Here is a 22,424-nt window from a genome sequence, read left to right as displayed (position 1 = left end):
AACGGGAAATTAAACTCGGCGGCGGGCACGCGTGTTTCTGTCGCACTCGAACAGACGAACGCTTCGCATATCCAAACTTTTCGTCGAGTCCGCCCGTGTCGTCTCGTAAACAGACGTTTCCGCGATGATAATATGTGAGTGGGACATACCAAACACACTGCAGTACAACACGCGTCAGCCCAACAACGCGTATACGGGGTGAATCTTTTGATTTTTGTAATTTTTAAACGTCTTTTACCATTGTCAAAGAACACGTTTTATCAAATTTTTGTGATATTTTTATAATTTTTTTATCACCTCCGTCATTTCACTGTTAATTATTCGGTGGAACAAAATTTTTGAACGTTTTGATGTAAGTCTGTATTATTGAAAATTCGTACGAGTATTTTTTTTTCAATCGTTAAAATGAAAAAAAAAACGAATTGAGCGTGCTCGGCGGATCACTCTGTATATTATTATTATTATTAGTAGTAGTAGTAGTAGTATCATCATTATTATTATTTAGCCCCGTACACTATACGCACACGGATGTGCCGCCGTATTAAAACAACGATGATGGGCATACATATTGTGTCTCCGCGAGCTGTCTGTCTAATTTACAATTACTCTCGGCTACACCAAATATCACTTAGGGGTGCGCGACGAGGTTTATATGCGATGTCATATAATATATATTCCGGATTGGCGGCGACGACGACAGTCGTGCGGTGACTACACCGCCGGTGAATATCTACAAAGTGGCCCAGTTACACTCGTTAGCATATTATACGGTCTCTCTGTTACACACACACACCCACACACACGTATGTATATGTATCTATATACACACAAACGTGCAGTTTCCTCGTAAAGGTAAATCTTAAGTGCGTCGTACCCACTCGCGTATAATACGTATTATATAATAGCAGTACACATATATCGCGAGAGTGCATATGTATTCTCTCGTCGTGTATAATACGATTCACCGGTCTAATTAGTAGGTAGTCGAGTCTGTGCGGACGAGAAGACGAGTGTGTAGGCGACGAACGTCAACCGAACAAGACAGACAGACACACACACAGACGCCGCGTAAGAGAAACCATTGGGCGACGTGAAAATGTTTATGGAAATATGCAAAATATTATTTAACCGTAAAAACGAAAAAAAAAAGAACACATCTATACACCAAAGTTCTTTATATTATCATGCCTCTTTTATAATATAATAATATATTCGCATTTTCAACAGTATATTATACATCCGTATATTATCTGACTAGTTTCGTTTTAAATAATATAATATTGTACGTACGAATACGTAATATTATCACATATATATATATTTGATATTTGTATTGTATACTATTGTAGCATATTATTATAACACGCGTATACCTACACCTGTTTTATGGTCTCTCGTGCAATGGCGTTCTTTAATTATTTAAATTATTTAATATCATAATCTACATGTGAAAATAATGATTAAATGAAAATTTTTTAATGGTATAGAGTCTATAAAAACACACCGAATGAATAAAAACTAACAAGAGGTGCATTTATTTAGTACGTATATACGAACACAAAGTTAGAATATTGTTTTTAAAAATTATTCTTACGTTTAAGCTAAATGAAATAATAACCATAATTTATATGTTTTAGATGGTGTTATTTTGAATGCTGAACTTTTATAATCTGCACTAAGAGAGGTATGCGTTAAATCATTTATTAAAAATATATTTAAATATAAACTGGTGTACCTATAGTGCAATTACTGATTATTTTAAAAATTTGAATCAAATCAACTTTTAAAGTTGTTTTGTAATTTTTTTTTTTAACTCGCTGGAAAAAACGTAATAATAGCTCTTAAAATTTACAAGGAATCTCAAAGTGATAGGTTACACTTACAATAAAATAAATGAGTTTGCGACACTCAACAATTAATGTACATATTGTATATTAAAAACACGTCATATTAATATTTATTATAGTCAAGAATTAAACAAGATAATTTTATCGAAAATGAAAATAACATTTAAAAATATTTATTCAATACCTACAGTAGTTGTTGATTAACCTACCTGCATTTATTTAGTTTTTGAACTTGATTAAAACTATATTTCAATTTTAATTCATTTATACTAATTATTATTAGGTTCCATTAATAGATACATAATGTAAGAAAAAAGTTGAAATCATGCATTCTATAGGTATCAAATTTACTTATTGTTACATAAACTACCGATTAAATATAAAAATATTAAAAAAACTCGTAGTCATTGTTATACTTGTAATAACATTCACGAGGTAAAGTTTTTAATATGTTAATTTAATAATGCTAAATTAAATATGAACCGAAGTCTTTAGTAAAGTTTAAAGTAAACATAAGTCTATTCTTACGGACTAAAACGTTTTTGAGAAAAATCTCAAAAATCCCATTATTAGAATGAGTGTAGGCATCTTAAACAAATTTATTTTTTTAAACCTAAAGTACTTAAAATGTATATCATTAGAAATTTATTTTTTTTCTTTAAAATTATGATTTGTTTTCATTAATATTTATTAACAAAATTGGATTAAATTTTGTATATACAGAATAAATCCCCTTTTAAAAGAGTATGTTTAATAAATATTACAGTGTAATATATAATTGCAATTAAATATCGTTATTATTACGCGCATCATTAATTTATGCGGATACGTCTTTATACCTAATTTAATAAACCCTAAAAAAAATTGAACTTGGGAAAAAATGTATCAATGCATACTGTTTTACTGTAAACTATTTGAGGGTGTTTTAGTATTGATCTCAAATATTAGAGACACGCGCATCTGTAACTTTATGTGCATTTCCGTAATAGTACAACGTTACGCAAAATTACATTTTCAAATTGATAATTTTTCATTTCTACCGCATACGATGAAATACCTAGTTTTTAGAACAAATATTGCATAGTAACACTAATTTTATTTGATTTTAAATTACACGTAATAATAATAAAAATATTAAAATGTATCAAAATGTAGCTGTTTTTTTTTCTAGGTTAATTATTGTTTGTTTGTAATGGTTTTATTTTATTAATTATTTATTATTTTTTTTGGAAGTCATCCACATCGCGTAGAATAACCCCGACCTTAAAAACAGCGGGCCGACAGAGGCGTGCTTAAGCCGGGCAAGTCAAAAGATTGTATTGTTGCCGCGGCCAAGTCCCTGCTAATTATGAAATAATGCCAGGAAGGTCGTTTAATTTAATCAAATCCGGGTCGGTACCGGTAGCAATAAAAGTCATGTGGTGTTGTTTTCCCCGCGGAATTATAGAAATAAGCACATTGTATTTTTTTTGTGTTTTTTTTTTTTAATCTCTTCTCTACATATATATTATAAACACTACATTATACGAGACCGCACGCATATACACATAATATACTGCAGGGTGATTAACAGTAAACTCTCATTATCTAGAAAAGTATTATCGTTTTTGATAGTATTTGTTTAACGTAATTGTAAGTCATTGGTGGCCCGAATAAGCAGGGGGGAATTATTCTCATACGAAACGGCATAATTGAAAAAAGACGTTATATTTTGAATATATTTTATCATGGTTTACTTTTTTAAATGAAAGCGTACATTTTTAATTTAATATTCTAGAGCAGAATGTTTCACTAAGAATTTAAATATTTAAAAATATGTTGCAGACAAAAGATTTTGGGAGTATACTAGTGTCATACCATTAATCGGATGATAATGATGATACAAAATACACTTAAACGTTGTTGTAGTAGTGACATTTAATTATGAAAAAAATAAAAAATAGAAGGGTTTTTATTTGAAAAACAGAATTTGTATTTCTGCAAGACACTCCTGATTAGCATAAAAAAAAAATCTAATGTATTTGAAAATATAGTATTATGTATATCTAATATATTAAGAAATATTGTAAATCAAAATTTTAATGAATTCGTTATTAGAGGAAAATAGGGGTGAGTACTGTATATACTTAGGAAATCACCCCTTATACTATACGCACATTTTGTGGGAGCTCAACGCTCGCCGTTTTCGTTTTTTTCCCCTTCGTCCAAAAATTACATCATAAACCAATACATTGTTATGCGTGCGCGGCTAATTATAACAAATTGGCTTCGTCGATCATCTAGCTCAGAGCTGCTGAAGGTGGTGTATTTTAATAACGTAAGGCGGCTGTTACTGCTGCCACTGCAGGTATTAAAACACGCTTAATTAATATATACCTACCTACGTGTTTCGTCGTGTACGTTTCACGGTCGGATGCATTACAGTGATGGGCTGCGTACAATAATGCTTAAAACGCAATTTATGGAGTGCACGCGACTAAGAACCATATAAATATAATTATACATACATACATTATATATAGATCACGGTAGCTCTGATGAATCACATATTTATACCATATATATTGTGCGCGTCACTTCTAAATTCCATTTCTCTCCAGGGGCCAAACCTCGTATAGTCAGAATCTGATGGACGTTTATAAGATGCGCGTATATTGTGATACAGAGGTATAGTTTAGGTGTGATCAATTATTTGTTCGCCGTCGAGAGACAGGCCACGGGGGCGAAGCGTTCGATCTTTAAACATATATTTAACCGGAATACATTACTGTATCCTATATTTTATGTATTTATATATGCATGCTAAGTAAAAAAAAAAAAAAAAAACGTGTGATCGAAAAAAATAAAACAGCGTATTGAATTAAGCTGTGTTCTATGTTATTAATATACGTATGTCGAGTAGATTTTTTGTTTTTAGTAAGAGTTTAACATTCTAATGTTATAGACGAATGCGATAATAATGAATATCGCAAACGAATGATTTTCAATCGAGAGACCATTAGGATACACGGCTGCCAGGTTGGTTAGGTTAAGTATTTTTAAACATATAGGTAGTGGTAGTAGATTAATGTCGGTATAGTGAACATCGTCGTAACCATGTGTTATAGTACATCTGAACTAATCGATCTAATAAAAATAAACGAAACTAAACCGTGCAAATTAAATCGTTCTATCAGTCAGACGGCCACTGGTCTACCAACGGTTATCCAAATTCCAACTCGACTACAGTTTTATTTGTTTAGGTTTAGTTCTAGGTCGACGATCACCTCCCAATAAAAGCTTGCGTTTCATATATAAATGACCGCATGCGTAAAATAATCAAACATTCGATGCTATCCAATTATGTGACACGCACGGGAAGACCGAATGCAAAACTAAACTATCAGGATAAGGGTCCATCTATAATTTAACGCCCTTGTCCTGTGTACAGAGTGCGATGACGGAAAATTGATTGCCCGGCGAAATGCGACGTGCAGCCGTCATCTCGTTCATCTCTGCCGGCCGGTGCTAAAAGCTAAGCGGTCATTCACAGCAGCTCATTTAAACAGCTCCAGTTCATAATAAGTAATAACCAAACATAAGCATTATATTGTATGCATTTTGTACACATGACTGTGCAAACTGAATTCGATGATGCAGCGTGGTTTGCCAGGTTTAGGATCAATTAGATAAAACGTACATACGCATATAATACGTATCACGGATTATAATATATTTCCATGGGTACCGACGAGTGACGTGAAGTGGTCGAGTCGCTATGGTTCACCAGAGGGACTATCGCATCGATAAACAGTAAATACGTATATCGCGTATAGTGCGCGTATATTATATAACATATATATTATATATATTGAATATTGAATTGAACTTTTATAGTGTGTAAAAACAATGAAGTATATTCTAAACATATATGTAGATATATATGACCTATAATGCATCAAAAATAAATTTTAAAATAATACGCAAAAAAGTAGTTTGGCATATATCGATGCATTGTTTTAAATGAGATTTTCCATAAAAGATTATCAAAATATAAATCTTTTAAATATACAAACAAATAAGTTGTTATTATAAAATAGTGCTACTATAGGATGGATATATTTTTATTGTCATATAATGTCATGATAAAGGAAGTGTCAAAATTTGTGGAGAAATATATTTTGTATTTTTCGAAAAAATCCCAGATAAAATCATATTATAATATGCTCTAAAATATGCTGACATGTGCTAAAATACATCACAGAATAAGTATTATATACTTATTTTAAATACTGATAGATTAATTAGAAATAATATCTTTACATAATATGTATACATATATTTACTGAGCTCACAACTTTTAGGGCACGTTCCATACCAGACTTATATTATAACTTATCATTACAGTTTTCAATAAAACGTTTGCATTTTATTTCTTTTATATTTATTATTTTCTATACTATACGTAATGCATACTGTATAGGTACAGTATATAATGTATTTATAGGAATTGTTTTATTATGTTCTTGTTCGCCTCTCACTATCATATTGTTGAGATAATTAAGAAATGTTAATCTTATTACAACTCGTAGACGCATCTTAACAGTGAAAAAGTAATCAAAAATTCTTCATTATACGTTCTAGCAGTATCGATTGAATATATTTTCAACAATGCACCAAACTAAATTTTCAAAAGTAAAAAAAAAAAATAACATATTGTTCGACTTTGTTGTACATAACCAACTACACAAAAATAATAAATTAACCGACGCTATAATATTTATAAAAACTGTGCGTCAACTTGGCCATTTTTACTTTATATGATATCATGTATTTTTTACGATAAGTACTGTAGTATTCAAGTCATATTTTATTTTCAGCCTGATAAACTAATATAGTTGTCTCGACTTTTACGAATTTTATTTCGTGAACATAAATCAAACACGTTATTGCAAACCACGATTTTACTTAAAGTTTAATGAATTATGCGGTGGAAAATATTTTCGAATTATGTTAAGCGCTCTTCGTTGTTTTTTTGGAACTTTTGAGGCTAACCAACATGCGTAACCTATTCATATATCCATGGCCTATATCTATAAAATATAAAGATGTACGATTGGACAATTCGCAATAAAATAGATTTTAAACACCTCACAAATATGACGATATTTTATTAAACGTTTATATTGTGTACTTGATTGAGTATTTCACTTTATTTGTCATAGTCGACGTTGTTATACACAATAAATGTATACCGTTACTCTAATGAAACACAGAATTCTTTCAAAAATAAACGTGACACAAAATAAAGGTAATAACAAAGCACACGGAGTACGTAGAAAATATTAAACTTTAATAACAATTTAAAAGAACACGACGTATGTATAATAATAATAAGAAACGATGGTTGGCAATAAGAGAATTGTAAGAAATAGTTTATGTAGATGCTGAAAAAGGAATGGTCTCAGACAGCAAAGATAACGAATCATTCTTATGTGATAAAAAAAAATAAATAAATACATAAAAATAAAACAAGATTCTTTACGCGAGAGGACACGATTTTGCGGGATCGCCGTGATGTCGTTTTCAGAATACAAATATATACGTATCTATTATCACTCGTTTCGAAGGTACTCTCAGAGTGATCAATCTAATACTGTACAGTATAACTCCCATCCATTCACATATATCGTTAGGTTTATAGACCCACGTGTACATCGACTACCTTATATGTATATATTATACTGTGCACAGTAGCAATGGGTTCAAATAAGTTATCTACCGTCTTGACGTGTGTACACATTTTTTTTTTTTTTTTTTTGTAAATAACTGCGCAGTGAAATTAATGGTTCAGACATTTTTGTTATAAATAACATATGCTACGCCGTTTCGGATAAACTCGAACAAGGGCTATTAAGGTCTGATTATTTTGGTAACTATTATAGATAAAAATAACATTAGATGTTCCTACCTTCCGTTGCTCGGTCCGACATTTGGCACATTGTACGACGAACTAGCCGTGATCGCCGAATCTGGAATAGCGCCGGATTCCATACCAAGAGCTTCATCGCATTCTCCTGTAAGAATAAAAACAAAACAAACAAAAAATGATTAATAATCGTTTTTAAAGTTTTTTGCAGATTTACAAGATGCGGCCTATCAAATCACGTCATGTCTAAGAGAACTACATGTAACTTTCACATGGCGTGTATAAGAATAACAGTCTGGAAAAAAATAAACTTTTAATTTCGTAAACAATGTAAACATAACTTGCGAATTCTGGTAATGGCCCGACTCGACCCGAAAGACAAGAGTTCACTAGAAAAATGTTCGTCAAAAAAGTTTTTACAACTTCGTGGCGCAGACGACAGTGAGCAAATAAGAAACACAGATGATTTTTTTAAAAATTTAATATAAACTAATGCTCATCATTTATAAACGTCGAATGATAGAAATGTCGTTCACTGTTTATTAAGTTTCATATTGTTCACTAAGTTTGTTTTCATATTTTACAACATATGTATGCTTAAACATATAATAATATTAAAATACAATTTATATAATATTTTTCTTATATAAATATTATATACAATATTCATATTTGTATGTGATTGAATTTCATAGACGATGTTTGTATATTTTGTATAGAAATTGAACTACAAGTACATAATATATGTAAAACATTTGGATTTAATATTTAATTTAGATTAGTAACATTGAAAAATATCATAAGTGTTGTATACCCAATATACAAGACAATTCATTTAAAATTCTACATTTATTACTTCAAAAATTTATAATAATTTATTCTTAATTTTAATTATTTATTTATTATTCTTATTTTTCCTTGATTTGGTTTAGCAGGAAATCAACCATTTTGAAAAAAGTTATATTTTTCTCAATAATTTATTGCTATTAATTATTATCATTTTTTACTTTTTTGATAAACAAAATAGATTTTTAATTTTATATTCCAAAGTAAAATATATTCTTAGAGTATGTAATTCTTTACACATAAATTAGGTCTCAATTAATTAATTATAACTAATAAATAATTAAAGTATTTTAAGGAGTATAAGTACTACTGTACAACTTTACTCATATTGTATATTCTTTAAATATGTTTTAAAACTAATATCCAATAGTTTGAAATTCTTGCCTAATGAAATATTTAAAAAAATAATACGCTAAGGACTATGAAATTAAAAATTTACGTTTCCAATAAAAAAAAATTATAATTCGTCAATAGTATTTATAGTTATTTATTCTTTTTCATTAAATTGTGGGTAGTACATATTGTTTTTAGATTGACGAAAACACCAATAGAATCATAATTTAATAGTTGGATAATATTTAAATAAGGAGTTTATTGTTGACGGACGATAAAAGAAAAATTTCAATATTGAATTATTATTATGTTTTAATTAGTATTATACTTGTTTTCTGATGATCATATCATATTAATTGTAATCATTTCTACAAAATAATTAGTAAACCAACAAATCAAAATACGGTTTTAACTAAGTAAGTATTTGATGGATTCGAATCACTTCAATAAATCAGCAATTATCTTAGTGGGTTTGGTAAATATTAGGATTTCTGTTTTAGTTTCCCTACTTTTATATCATTAACAACTATTATTATACATAGTAGGGCTGTGAGAGAGGGATTTTGATTGGAGCAAAACTACAGTCCAAGTTTAAAGTCGTGTTGTTTGAATAATTACGCGGCTTTGAAAAGTTTCGGGCATCGAGAACGTCATCAAACGCGTCAAGGTAGACATCTTGCAGACTGCACTGCGATGAAGTGTTTTGTCTGCCATGTTCGAAGGAATGCCACTCGGCTATCTACGTGGTTATGAGTGAAAATGCTTCGAAATCTTGTAAGGTCTCGAACGTATAATGATCCTCTTTGTGTTGGTAATTTCAAGGGGAAAAACAAATATTCGTTTCCACCGCTAGTTATTCGCTATTGTCCTTTACCACTGGTCCTTTATCATAAGACCGAATAAATTAAACTTCACGTTTCTTGGGAGTTCGCTGAACATTTTTTCAGGGGTAAAACCTATTATAATTTCTATTGTTTTTTAATTACCCTGTCTTGGCATAAACTTTTTAAATCCTTTGAATTCAATGAGAAATTATTAATTACACTATAGCGGTGAAGTTATATTTTTTTTCCGAGTTTTGATGTAAATATCAAGTAGGTACATCATTTTGTATGGATGGTTTTGTGATGAAATTGATTTGTGCGGATGTACTATTTCCGTAAGAGTATTGTTAAAATTTATAAATTAAATAATCGTTTGTCGCTAATAATTAATGGTACCTATATTTGATAAACTTATAAAGATATTATAACGACGTCATTTCTACATAAAAGCTTTCATTCAAAGCATCAAAATTGATTGAATAATTACCATCCTCAATATTGGTCTCGCGTATTACTTAAAAATTAAAATAAAATATAACGGATAATTTTTTACAAAGTTTTCTTTTTTTATTCAAACCGTTAGTAAACGCGTTCTTTACAGTTTTACAACAATTTTTTTGACGGCTTCGTTGTGGAAGGTACTTTATATAATAGCGTTTCTACTATGAAATATAGTACATCTGGGACCCATAATTTTAATGTCACCTAATCGATCGTTCCTAAAGACTGCCGAAAGCGACTAGGTCATGAAATTTACAGAATACAACTCAATATTCTGTTGTTTTTTTTAACGTTTAGCTATAATAGACTTGTGGTGAAAATGAACTAAACCCTATAATTTCATATTTGATTTTCACCTTATCTATATCATATAATAATGTCATGTATTCTACATACAATACGTAGTAAATGTTGACTTATCCGGTAAACAATACGCATCCTTACTTCAAATTATATAAAAAATAATAGTTATCATGATGTGTGCATCGGGGAATTTTCTATTTAAATTTCTTTAGTTCTATTACACTTTATTGGCTAGAAACAAACAATGTGCGCAAACATACAAACAATAAATATATATTTATATATAGGATAGGTACACAAACTGTTAACATTTAAGTTACCGGTGTAAGCGCATAACTCGACTATAAAATATGCACCATGTTCTATGGCTCAAGGTGATTATACATGGCGAAATAAATGGATTGTAAACCGTACGGTACGGTCGGAGGGTGAAAAAAATACATCTCTCTACACACACACACTATGCTGCTTTAGAGCCATATCATATCGTGTATAATAATAATAATAGTAATAATAATTTACTATGGATAGGGAAGTATAGTTCTATATACTTTATAGACTATGCCTTGCGTGTCGTTTTTTAGTTGCATGTCACAAACCTACTCTCGTTTGGAGGTCCGATTATACATATATATATGTATTATGAATTTATATATATTATACAATATACACATACACCAGGCACCCCAAACTACCCTCCAAATCACGTCACGCTGCAGCGAGAGGAAGAGGAAAAAGTCGTAAAATTATACGATTCGTAAAAACAAAAATACCTACTACACTTGTACGTATATAATATTGTATAGGTCTGTATGTGATTTACAACGGTCGCACGCGTATAGAGAGGAACGTGGCACGGCACTTTTCTTTATTTATTTTCATGTTTTTTTTTTTTTTTTTTAACGGGGAACATATCCATGTAGGCGACTATACTATATTTTATATAAACGATAAGGTTTAAGAACGATTCCACGTAAAAATATTTATAGAATCCCTGTAGTTTGCTGCTGGTCTTAGATTTCTTATCAAAAATTAAGGTGCAGCTACGAGTAACATTCCACGCACGTATTATAAGAACCACCCTTCGTACTCGACTCTTTGAAAATAATGTTTCCTGTTCATCACTTACTCACGGAAATGTCCAAACCGTTATAATTTATTTACGATGCTATTTTCGCTATTTTATAAATTGGCTACAACACTATAGATTATTATATTATTGTACAATGTACACTGTATATAGTGGCTCATTATGTAAAAAGTTTCTGCACGTCGTATACAGAATTTTTTTTTTTTAACTTTTTTACGATAGTTTCAATAATTATTATTTATTCTATACATTTCAACTAAAATATTATTATTTCATGTCATTAAATATGAATGTAAAATGGATTCTGAATTACAAAATGTTTCTCAATTATGTATATATATTTAATTTAAACTTATTTATAAATCTATATTATAATATTTTCATAATATGGTAATTTATTCAATTTCAATAAGTTTATTTTCTCTCACGATAATATATTATATTTTTTATTCGTATTTACTATTTAATTGGAACGAATAACCTAATTTAGTGTGTTATTATAGTTAATATCAAAGGATTTAACATTTGATTCTACGTTTAATATTCTAGAACATCAGACGTAACCAATTAAAATTGTGATTATTTCATGAAAATAATCATTACTGCCTTTTACTCGACGGATGCATATGCTCTTTTATGGTAGGTAAATATGGTAAACAATTTCGCAGTTATAAATATAAAACTATTTGATGTAAGAGCAATAAGACCATTAACTATTTATTATTATATACACCCAATAATGTATAATTAATAACATCTGAAAACGACGGGTTGATGTGGTTCTTTGAAAATAGAGAATTGTTTTCACAAACATGTGTCACCGTCAGTATTATTACAATACTTACAAATGTGCAGTATTCTATTAGTTTTTGTTTATTCATACTGTTCGCGCAATAACCAACCCAATGGGTTACTATATAATACATTATAGTAAATCAAGAGTGTAGTTTTTTTGTGGATAAGATGTACATTCCGCCATTTTTTTTAACGCCTTCTTTGGCCACCAAATGTTTTTTAATATAATATATTTATATATATATATATATATATATATATATATATATATATATATACACACACATCTTACTTTTAAAATAAATTTTTGTCGTAGTCCGAAAAGTCGACAATTTTTGAGAGTATTGGCCAACTACCAAGTACCAAGAGAATATATAACGGAAATATATTGATTGTGATTTGTATATAGTACAATGGTGTTGTTTGTACCCATATATGTTCTATGTAAGTTGTATACGTTTATTTTTGTAAACACGATTTCAAAAATATATGTACACTATACGTATCATAGATAGTATAATATTATGTATTATAGGTACATTCTACTATCATAAACGTTTACCATAACGACTAGAGATCAGGTGGAATAGCTGCTGTTCTATATACAATAGTGGTTTGTAATAATTTGAAATTATTAATTTCTATACAAGTATCAAGAAGAAAACTAATCAAGTCTGATAATCGAAAAATATTAAAATATAGAAAATATAATAATTCTATTTTAACTTGTTTTTTTGATAACAAATGATAATGTCTTTTTTTACTAATTACCGATTACAAATAATACACGATTTGTTATGAAATTGAATTTATCTTGCTAAATATAATTGGTTAAAAAATTATAGAAAAAAATTTTATTAAATAATACCTATAATATATGCTGGTAATACTTTATAAATGGTGTTCAAACATTTTGGTATCAATTATTAAAATACTTATATGACACCAACGTGTAAATGGACATAGAAAATAAAAACGTTAACCCTGGAGGGTTTACAAAGCAGTCTACGATGAATTGATGGTTTTAAATTTTTGATAAGTTACAAGATATTAGAATATATTTAACTGCCTTTTTTTTTGTGCAATAACTAATAATAATAATAGGGGTTTGTAAGCCGTAAGCCGTGTTTAAAAAGAGCAACATTATTATATACATTGATATTTGGGGTTACCGATGTAATTATTTATGAATGATTAAATGTTTGTCAACGCAACGCTATCGATCGTTTAAAATGTCATATTATAATATTACTATTATCATCAAGTAATTTCAAAAAGCAATAATATTATGGTGCCAACTCGAGGTCTTTATTTGAAAAGTTTGCCGAATGCCAATAAATATAAAATATATAGACATATAATACATATATACGAAGGTGAATAAACGAAGGTTTTAGGTATATTATGGTTTTTGTATATACGTCACGAATCGTTTAAATTTACTTCAATTGACAATCAAACTTTGCCCTAGATATGGAATAATAGTATAATGGTTGTTTATTATCAATAATATTTGTTATTTTATTTTTTCGTTTTTGGCGTCATGTTATTCTACTTGTGCATTTTGTATACTAAACTCACGCATACGTGTTATTGAACAATAAATTCATTTGTACGTGATAATGATTTTCTTATTTCCATTATTACGACTTAATAATGCCATTGCATATTATAATGCTTAGTACAACATGACATGGTCAGATTAATTAGCATTTTATATATTTTTAATTACCCGAATGTTGCTAATGTTTCACAGTGTTTAATATTATGCACGGTTGACCTTTTTAAGGTTTCCTAGAAACGTTGTTGGATTAAAAATAAAAATACTTAAATATTTATATTATAAATAACGTATAGCGGTACCTATCATACATAATAAAATTAAAAAATACAAGTTATGAAGGTACTAGGAAAAAGAGAATACAAATAATTATTTATTTATTTTTTAGATATAAAAAATCATATAATTAAGTAGAATTTAAGTTTTATTTACATAAATGTATACGAGAGTAGTCTGATTTAAAAATATTTAAGAATTAATTATGATAATAACGGGGTTTGAAAGTTGTAGGAACTATCAGCTAAATTATGCACAAAATTCTCAAAAATCAAATAAATTATGTATTTATGAATAACGTTAAACGTTTTAAAATTATGAATTAAATTTACCTCAAGTTTGGCTCGTTCATTTTAAAAAATGTATTTAATTCACCAAAACCAAAGAATTGCATAACTCATTTAAAACATTTACGCAACGTGCAGAAAATTCGAAAAACTAACATCGTTCATTTTTAAATTTACCACTTTGCTCGCTCAAAACATAAATTAGGAAGTGCCTGAGAACCACACAACTCTCACAAATTCTAAGTACTCGTATAACAGTTTACACTAATTTTTACTTAATTATATTTAAATTTAACATATATTCTACGATTTAATGTAAAAAACTAATCAACATCTATAACGCACAAAATCGATACAAATTATTCGTGGTCAGCGTATATTTATATAAAAGCACAGTTTCAACAAAAACGATGCCGAACATTAACGACAAAATGAAACCATACGCAAGAGCTTTAATATACGTGACAATACATTTATCAAGAGATGTACATAGAGGGAGTATAAAAAAGAGAGAGGGAGAAAGAGTGAAATTCTTTAACAGAACTCCCACCGGACCGCGTAAAAAGTCTTTTATACTATATATATATATTATTTCGTACAAAGGTGTAGTGAAAATAAATACACACACGGTGAGTGTATTGAAATCAAATGGACCGTTTCGAGGCGAAATGTGGTTTTTGATCAAAAGTCATTGGCTATTTATGTTTAGCGTGTGTCGATACGACGAGGGGCGCACGTGATGGTAATGTTATATACAGAGTGATTCGCCAATAGTATGCTCACGTATCTCTATTTTTCTCTTTAGTAATAATTTCATTCAAATTCTGAATCTTAGTTTATGAATGTACATAAATACATAATATACTAAAGTAGGAACCTAAAGACCATAATATTTTTAAATTTTTAAACAAATAAATACTACTTAAAGAGTGTCCTGTGGCGATATAAACTTTTGTTTTTCAAACAAACTTATACCGTCTCTTTTTTGTTGTAAATTATTAAGTGGATAATTTTTTTTTGAACATTTTTGATTTAAAAACCTATAAAATAATTTGATTGAGTAGTTTCTCAGTTATTAAAATATTTATACTAGCTAAGGATAATAGCTTATAAGAATGGTTTTAGAAATCGTTAATGTTGATAGATGAATAATTATCACTGAACTTTCAAATTATAGTCCTCATATTTTCCAAATCCATTATCATAAACCTTTTTTTTAAGTACCTACTCAAAGTCAAATAACTGAAGAACTGTATGTTCGAATATTTATTTTAAAACATTTTCAGAAAAAAATATCCACTAAATAAGAGAAATCTCAAGAATTTAAAAATAAGGTCTTTAAAAATTTCAAAAATCAAATTTTGAGTAACTTCGCTTTTGAAGAAGAACAAGGAAAGCGAGTACGTTGGTAAATCCCTCTGTATATATACACGCACACATATACGGGCGTACGCGCCCATGCACAACAGCTCGTGGTATAACATCATCGCCGGAAGCTATGTCGGAAAATGAAATCTAATAGTTTTCAATGACGGAATAATAGGTAAACTCGCGGGCGTATTTCCTGGTATTTTATTTTTCAATCTCTACATCATTATATATTGTAATACATAATATAAATATATAGATTGTATTATACATAATATGATATATAAACGCGCTTGTGAAATTCGCATAAAGAGTTTTTTTCAAAAACGACTATAGGTACTTGGTGGAAAATATTATCTCAAGATTCGATATCACGATTAAAATTAGGTACCTAATATTCATAATCTATTGTAATATTTATTTTGATAAAAATTAACCAGATAAGATAATAACAAAAAATCATGTCGTTCAACGATTTTGAAAACTTATAATTACGGTTATTATAGTGGTGGTAAGAACAGAGATAGTCGACCATCGTTTTCAAAGTTTGATATTATAACGACGAGCGTACAATTACGTATAATATTATTGAAAAACAAATTATGCGTCAATCTCGATCGGAAAAATTCACAAATCTACTCTCGCGCGGCTCATATATTATTATATTCGTTATTATCACGTGTGATTAACATATAATAATAATAATAATAATAAAAAATATAGCGGTGTAATATGCCGATACTCATTTCATCCGTAGACAACGTCGGGACGAATCGAAGCTAATTCGCGCAGGACGTACAGAAAAACAACCGGACGAGTGGTAACCTGCGGGTGCTCGGATTGTCCACGTTACCGGGTATACTGGAATCGAGGTGTGTGCCGCACATATTTATACGTATATATTATTACGCACCGGTTTGCCATTCGCGTTTGTAAACTACGTTCTAATTTCCTTTATGAATAATTAATCCCGAGGATTTGCATACATAGCTATGTATACGGACGTCCGCCCTCCGGCAGAATCCAATAGTGGTCGACAGGCGACGGGTGTGCGGGCGGCGGATAGGCCGGCGCGGTGGTGACGGGTGGTGATTTTTGGTCTTGTTGTTCTTTTACACCCGACTCGCGTGTCGGCGGGTGTCGTTGTCGGCGCGCTCGATTTAAATTCAAATCCCGTCGACGTCGTTCGCGCCCGACTATATAATAATAAATAATAATAATAATAATAATAATAATAACGTCCCGTCTCCGAGAGCGGCGTAAACTCTTTTCGGGGTTTTGATTTTGCGGACCTCTCCTATCACGCGTTAATATGCATATATTATGTCGACGGCGGCTATGAAGATAATGACAATAATAATATAACAGTCGTAATCATAATCATAATAATAATGGAATTACGATATCGGCGACAACGGTGGCGGTACTGCGCTGATAGCTGTTTGCCGGAGGCGTTTTATAATATTATATTATGTATAGTACGGTCGCTCCGGCTCGTGTACAATATTGTGATGGTAATATTATTATGCCGATCGCCGCCGTCGATGAATATTTATTTTGAACGATGGCGGTAGCATTTCTTTGTGGCCCGTCGACCGTGCACACCGCGACAGCGGACTGGTGCGATTATTATAATTTTATCGTATTACTGCGACGGTACGATGAGCGTACGCCTATAACGTCGTTATTATTAATATTGTAAATTTATTTTACGGGACGATAGGTTCGAACGATTTACCACCGGTTCGCAATGACGCACTGTCTTAAAACGATGATGCGATAGTATATTATAATACAGTAATATTATGGGGTGCAGCGCGTGTAATCTGTCGAAGAAATATTTTGTTGTTTTAAGGCCTCCCCTATTGATTCATGTAGATTTTTCTTCCGCGGTGATAAAAATAAAACATTTATATAATCGTACTAACAACTTTTTATTATTATATTCTAAGGGTTCTGAGCGGGGAGTTATTTCTCGATCAACGCCATCAACTGAATGGTTACAGATAGTATAATAATGTGATGTTCAATATCGAAATCTACAGCTTAAAAAAAAAAAAATCACGATTGATATGTTAACATCGTATTACGCATATTATTTTATTGTGTTTTTATTGCAGTAGTTTTTATAGAATTAAAAAAAATGTTTGAAATAATAATCTGTCGGTCTAAACAATACATTGAAATCATTGTAATATGATATAATTATGTATTCCGTACATTATATTACATTATGTCGATAACATTTTCCCCAGATGAAATTCACTAATATATATAATGAAATATCCATTTTTCCTAAGTTGAGAAATTTTTCGATTTTAGTCAATATACAAATGATGCGTTTTTTGAAAACTGTTTTTACGCTTTCGTATACACGTTAAATTTAATATTATGATTTATTTTCTGATTAAAAGTAAATAAAAATATTTTCCGAGCATTTTTAACCAATTAGTTACTTTTTATATCATTCGATTTTATACATTGTTGTTGTTTGTTGCTAATAGGAATATTATCTACCTCACCTATTCCATTCAATGGTTTTAAATACATAATGAATTACTCTTTTAATTAGAGTGAATTCAAGGAGTCATTCAAGTGCAAATTTATGAAAACGGTTTATTGTTATCGATCTGAATAAATTACTCTTTTATAAATTAATTTTTAACGATTTGAAAAGCATACAAACACACATAAGAATCTTCAAAGGCCCGATTACATTATAATGATATGCAATAGCATTAACAAGACTCACAGATACATTTTACAAACAGCGTACTCACGACTCATGATATTATACACTTTTTGATATGAGAATCGCAAATTAAACATTTTATTTATATAGCCATGAAGTCTGTTTTCATGTTTGCTATAAGTTATAAAATCTTAAGTTGAAGAGTTTCAAAATTGTATTTTCTTGATATTATTCTTACCTATATTATATCTAGGACCTATTAATTATTATGTTGAATCCATAATGTTACTTAATTTAAATTTATTCATCATTTAGTAGTTATGCAGTTTAGTGTTTTTTTGTATTTAATTAGTTTAATGAAATTACATTATATTAATCCCTGCAATAATAATATTAACTTAAACACAAGGTTATACGGTATTAATAGGCCAACAAAAAATCAATATTTTATACATGTATAAAGCTATGTATTCAAAGTATACGTAACACAAATGATTTCTTAGTGACCCAGTACTAAAACTAACATAGTATATAATTTAACATATATATTATTATATTTTATTCAGGCTAAACCTATGTTAAAATGTTTTATTGTTACTTTTCATTGTACAAGTATCTTATTTATTGGTTGATTCTTTTATCGAACAACACTCATTATTTCCTAATCTATAAATATTTTTGGAAATATTTTTCTGCGCATTTTTCTTAACGAAATAAAACAACAATTTTTTTTTTTTTTAATATATTTTTAAATATTTTTTATCGTTATAATTTATATTTAGTTTACTTTTTAGAAATACAACACGATAATATATAATATATATTTTAATTTCATATTATGTAGGAATATTTTTTGTAGTATTTCGATTTATAAAAAACGAAATTCGAACGAATAGTTTATGAGTTATAGATATTTAAAGTTTTGATGAGCGGAATGGATTTCTACGAAAAAAACTCCACAAAATGTTGGTCTACTACTTTGCTCATCAAAACTTTAAATATTTATAACTCATAAACTACTCTCCCGAATTTCGATTTTTATGTATATTGAAATACTCTGAAAATTACTTTTGCTTAAGAATATGAAATTAAAAATATATATCATATATTGTCATTTAAAAAAGTAAATAAACAAATTAATGATGACAATAAAAAGTATTTAAAAAATATTGTTTTATTTAGATTTTCAAAAAGGTTAATATATTATTTTAATAACTACTGTTTTTGATAAAAGAATCATCCCGTATATTTGTTTTTCAATTAAATTAATTAAGATATGGTTTGCAATTGTTATTGAGCCTATTAGCGGAAGTTTTCTCTTTTGTAATGAGAACATTTAATTAATATGGCTTTTGGATATTTCTCAATTGTATACCTATGTCCTATACTGTATTATATTATTGGTTTGACATAGTTGATCACATTAAAATATAATATTATTTGACAACATTCACTGTTCTAAGTTAAACTTCATACGACCTTTACGAACGATAAAACATATACCTATTATACCTATATGCACGTGACCGAGTGTTAAACCGTTGAAAGAGCACGCGATTTTAAATCGTTAACCATATCGACATAAATGTTGTAAAACTTTACAACGATTATTATTATTGTGGCGTATAATAGTCCCAACTTTATACGATTTTTTTTTTCACAAAAATTTCATTAAAACACACGGTTTGTCGAGATTGAGTTGTGTAACACGCAAATGTGAATTTACGGCTTACGCGATTATTATTATAGTTTGGTAATAACATGAATAATTTAATATGTGACATTAACGAGTACCGAATAAAATATATTCACATAAAATCAATGCATACTACCTATAATGCTATACAATAGTAGGTGTATTATATGTGATACGTAAAATTTAAAACAAGCATTTTTTTAGGATATACGACAGTACCACAAATACAATAACTTTCATATTATAACGGCTGTTCGCGATGCTCATGAAACGACTGTATTATTATTTACCTTGCGTGCCAAAGTGGTGAAAATTCTAGAAAATGATGGTTATTTATACGAAAACTAGCTATAAAAACAAGTCAAATTTTGTGACTTCATGACGTGTTATTTGGCGTGTATGTTATTGACGTGTATGTATACACCTATTTTCCTAAATTATAAATCATACTCTATTTTTGATAACTTTGTTTTTAAGAATAGTATATTATACTTAGAGATGTAGTGGCCGAATGAGGTGTCAGTGATGACAACATGGACCGTAAACATTTTGAACAGTTCTAACAACTCAAAAACTCTTTCTCTCTCACTCTGGGTTGGTGATTGTTAACTTAAACAAGTCTCCTATCTCCCAAATACAGATGGAAACGAAAAACCACTACACTCTATAACTACTTCTCTAGTAAAAAAATGTTTATATCGTTTAAAAAAAATAATAACGTTGTCAAACCAACCTACAGCTATAAATCAGAGAATGAAAATAAAAATATAATTATGTTCACCACTTTTGATCTCAAACGAGAGATAAAATCAAAAACATTTATAATGAGAATTTTAATTGAGCTCTGTACGTTTGTTAAACGCAGACGAAACCATTTAATACGGCTACACCGAAGACGTGAAGATTTTTCAATAACGTTTCGGTCGTTAAATCATAACTACGGATTTATGTTCATGACTTATATACTAATGAAAATATGCCATGATTGGAATATAAGTTAAGAAGACGATCTACTTACAGTCAAATTTGAATAAATCAAATAAATAATTAAATTATATTAAAATATAGGATATTCGCTAACAGTAGGTACTATTTATGCGTTGAACACATACGTGAAAAATTGTATCGATTTAAATTATCAAACATCTATATAATAAAACCATATGAATTACAATGAAATAACTAAAATATATTTGGTAAATATAACACACATAATGTAATATAATTACATATACGCTTATTGTATTACAATGTTTTTGTCCGATGGGTAATCAACGCGAGTTCAAGGGACCGTTGAGAAGAATAATTCCTTTTAGCCACACTCGACATCAAAATTCTGATATTAGTGTGTAGGAGGTCTACGTAAAATCAGTGGTAGCATAAATCAAAAACGTGTACGTCAAGTATGCGATGTGTGTTGGTGGGCAAAAGGAAAAAGGCAAAAAAAAGTAAAATATAACACGTACACATATTATTATTATTATTATAAACCGTGTTACACATATACAACCGTCTTGCGAAAAATAGCCTCACGTTAAACTTGCTACGCCCGACGGATTTTTCGATTTACGATCGTACGTTGAATGATCGAAAGGAGGTGTTTTTTCAACGTTCGCGGGGATGAGTGGTGGCGAGGGGAGAGGGATACACGCCGTGGCATTAGGGTCGAAAAGATTCACCTACGCTTATTTCGCTATATATAGGTATATGTGGGGGGGAGGGATACGAAAGAGGCCAACCGTTCCTGTCATTTTATTATATAAATAATATATTATATTAATTTTATTCGCACCGAGGTTTTCGACTTGAGTCTTCGTTAGGTTTTTGAACGGATTTGACGTATATATACTATTATACAGGTTCGGGCAATGACGTCTCATGCGTGATCGAAATAAGTATTTATACATATATATATATATATATAATATATAATGTAAAAATATAGTCTATACTTGAATAATGACGCCAGTTTCCGAGCACATAAACACATTTATTATATTGGTAGGCTTACTTCAAAATTCAGTGTCTATATACAGACCACGGCAGTTCTGTTGCATCGCAGCTCGTCAATTATAATTTCATATTACGAGTTAAGTT

General features: G+C 29.6%; 1 protein-coding gene across 3 annotated transcripts in view; it reads right to left on the bottom strand.

Annotated features, from left to right (window-relative positions):
* LOC114131515 (discoidin domain-containing receptor 2-like) overlaps window positions 1-22,424 on the bottom strand; it is a 158,075-nt gene that overhangs the window by 69,300 nt on the left and 66,351 nt on the right. For all 3 annotated transcript variants that reach the window (XM_027996750.2, XM_027996749.2, XM_027996751.2), the window contains one exon: window positions 7,798-7,903. In XM_027996750.2, coding sequence (XP_027852551.2) covers window positions 7,798-7,903 — 106 coding nt within the window. The remainder of the gene's footprint in view (window positions 1-7,797; window positions 7,904-22,424) is intronic.

Source organism: Aphis gossypii, chromosome 1 (assembly GCF_020184175.1).
Source record: "Aphis gossypii isolate Hap1 chromosome 1, ASM2018417v2, whole genome shotgun sequence".
NCBI classification, from domain to species: Eukaryota; Metazoa; Arthropoda; class Insecta; order Hemiptera; family Aphididae; genus Aphis; species Aphis gossypii.
Note: the sequence above shows the minus strand (reverse complement) of the source record. Positions and strands in the feature narration are given on the sequence as shown.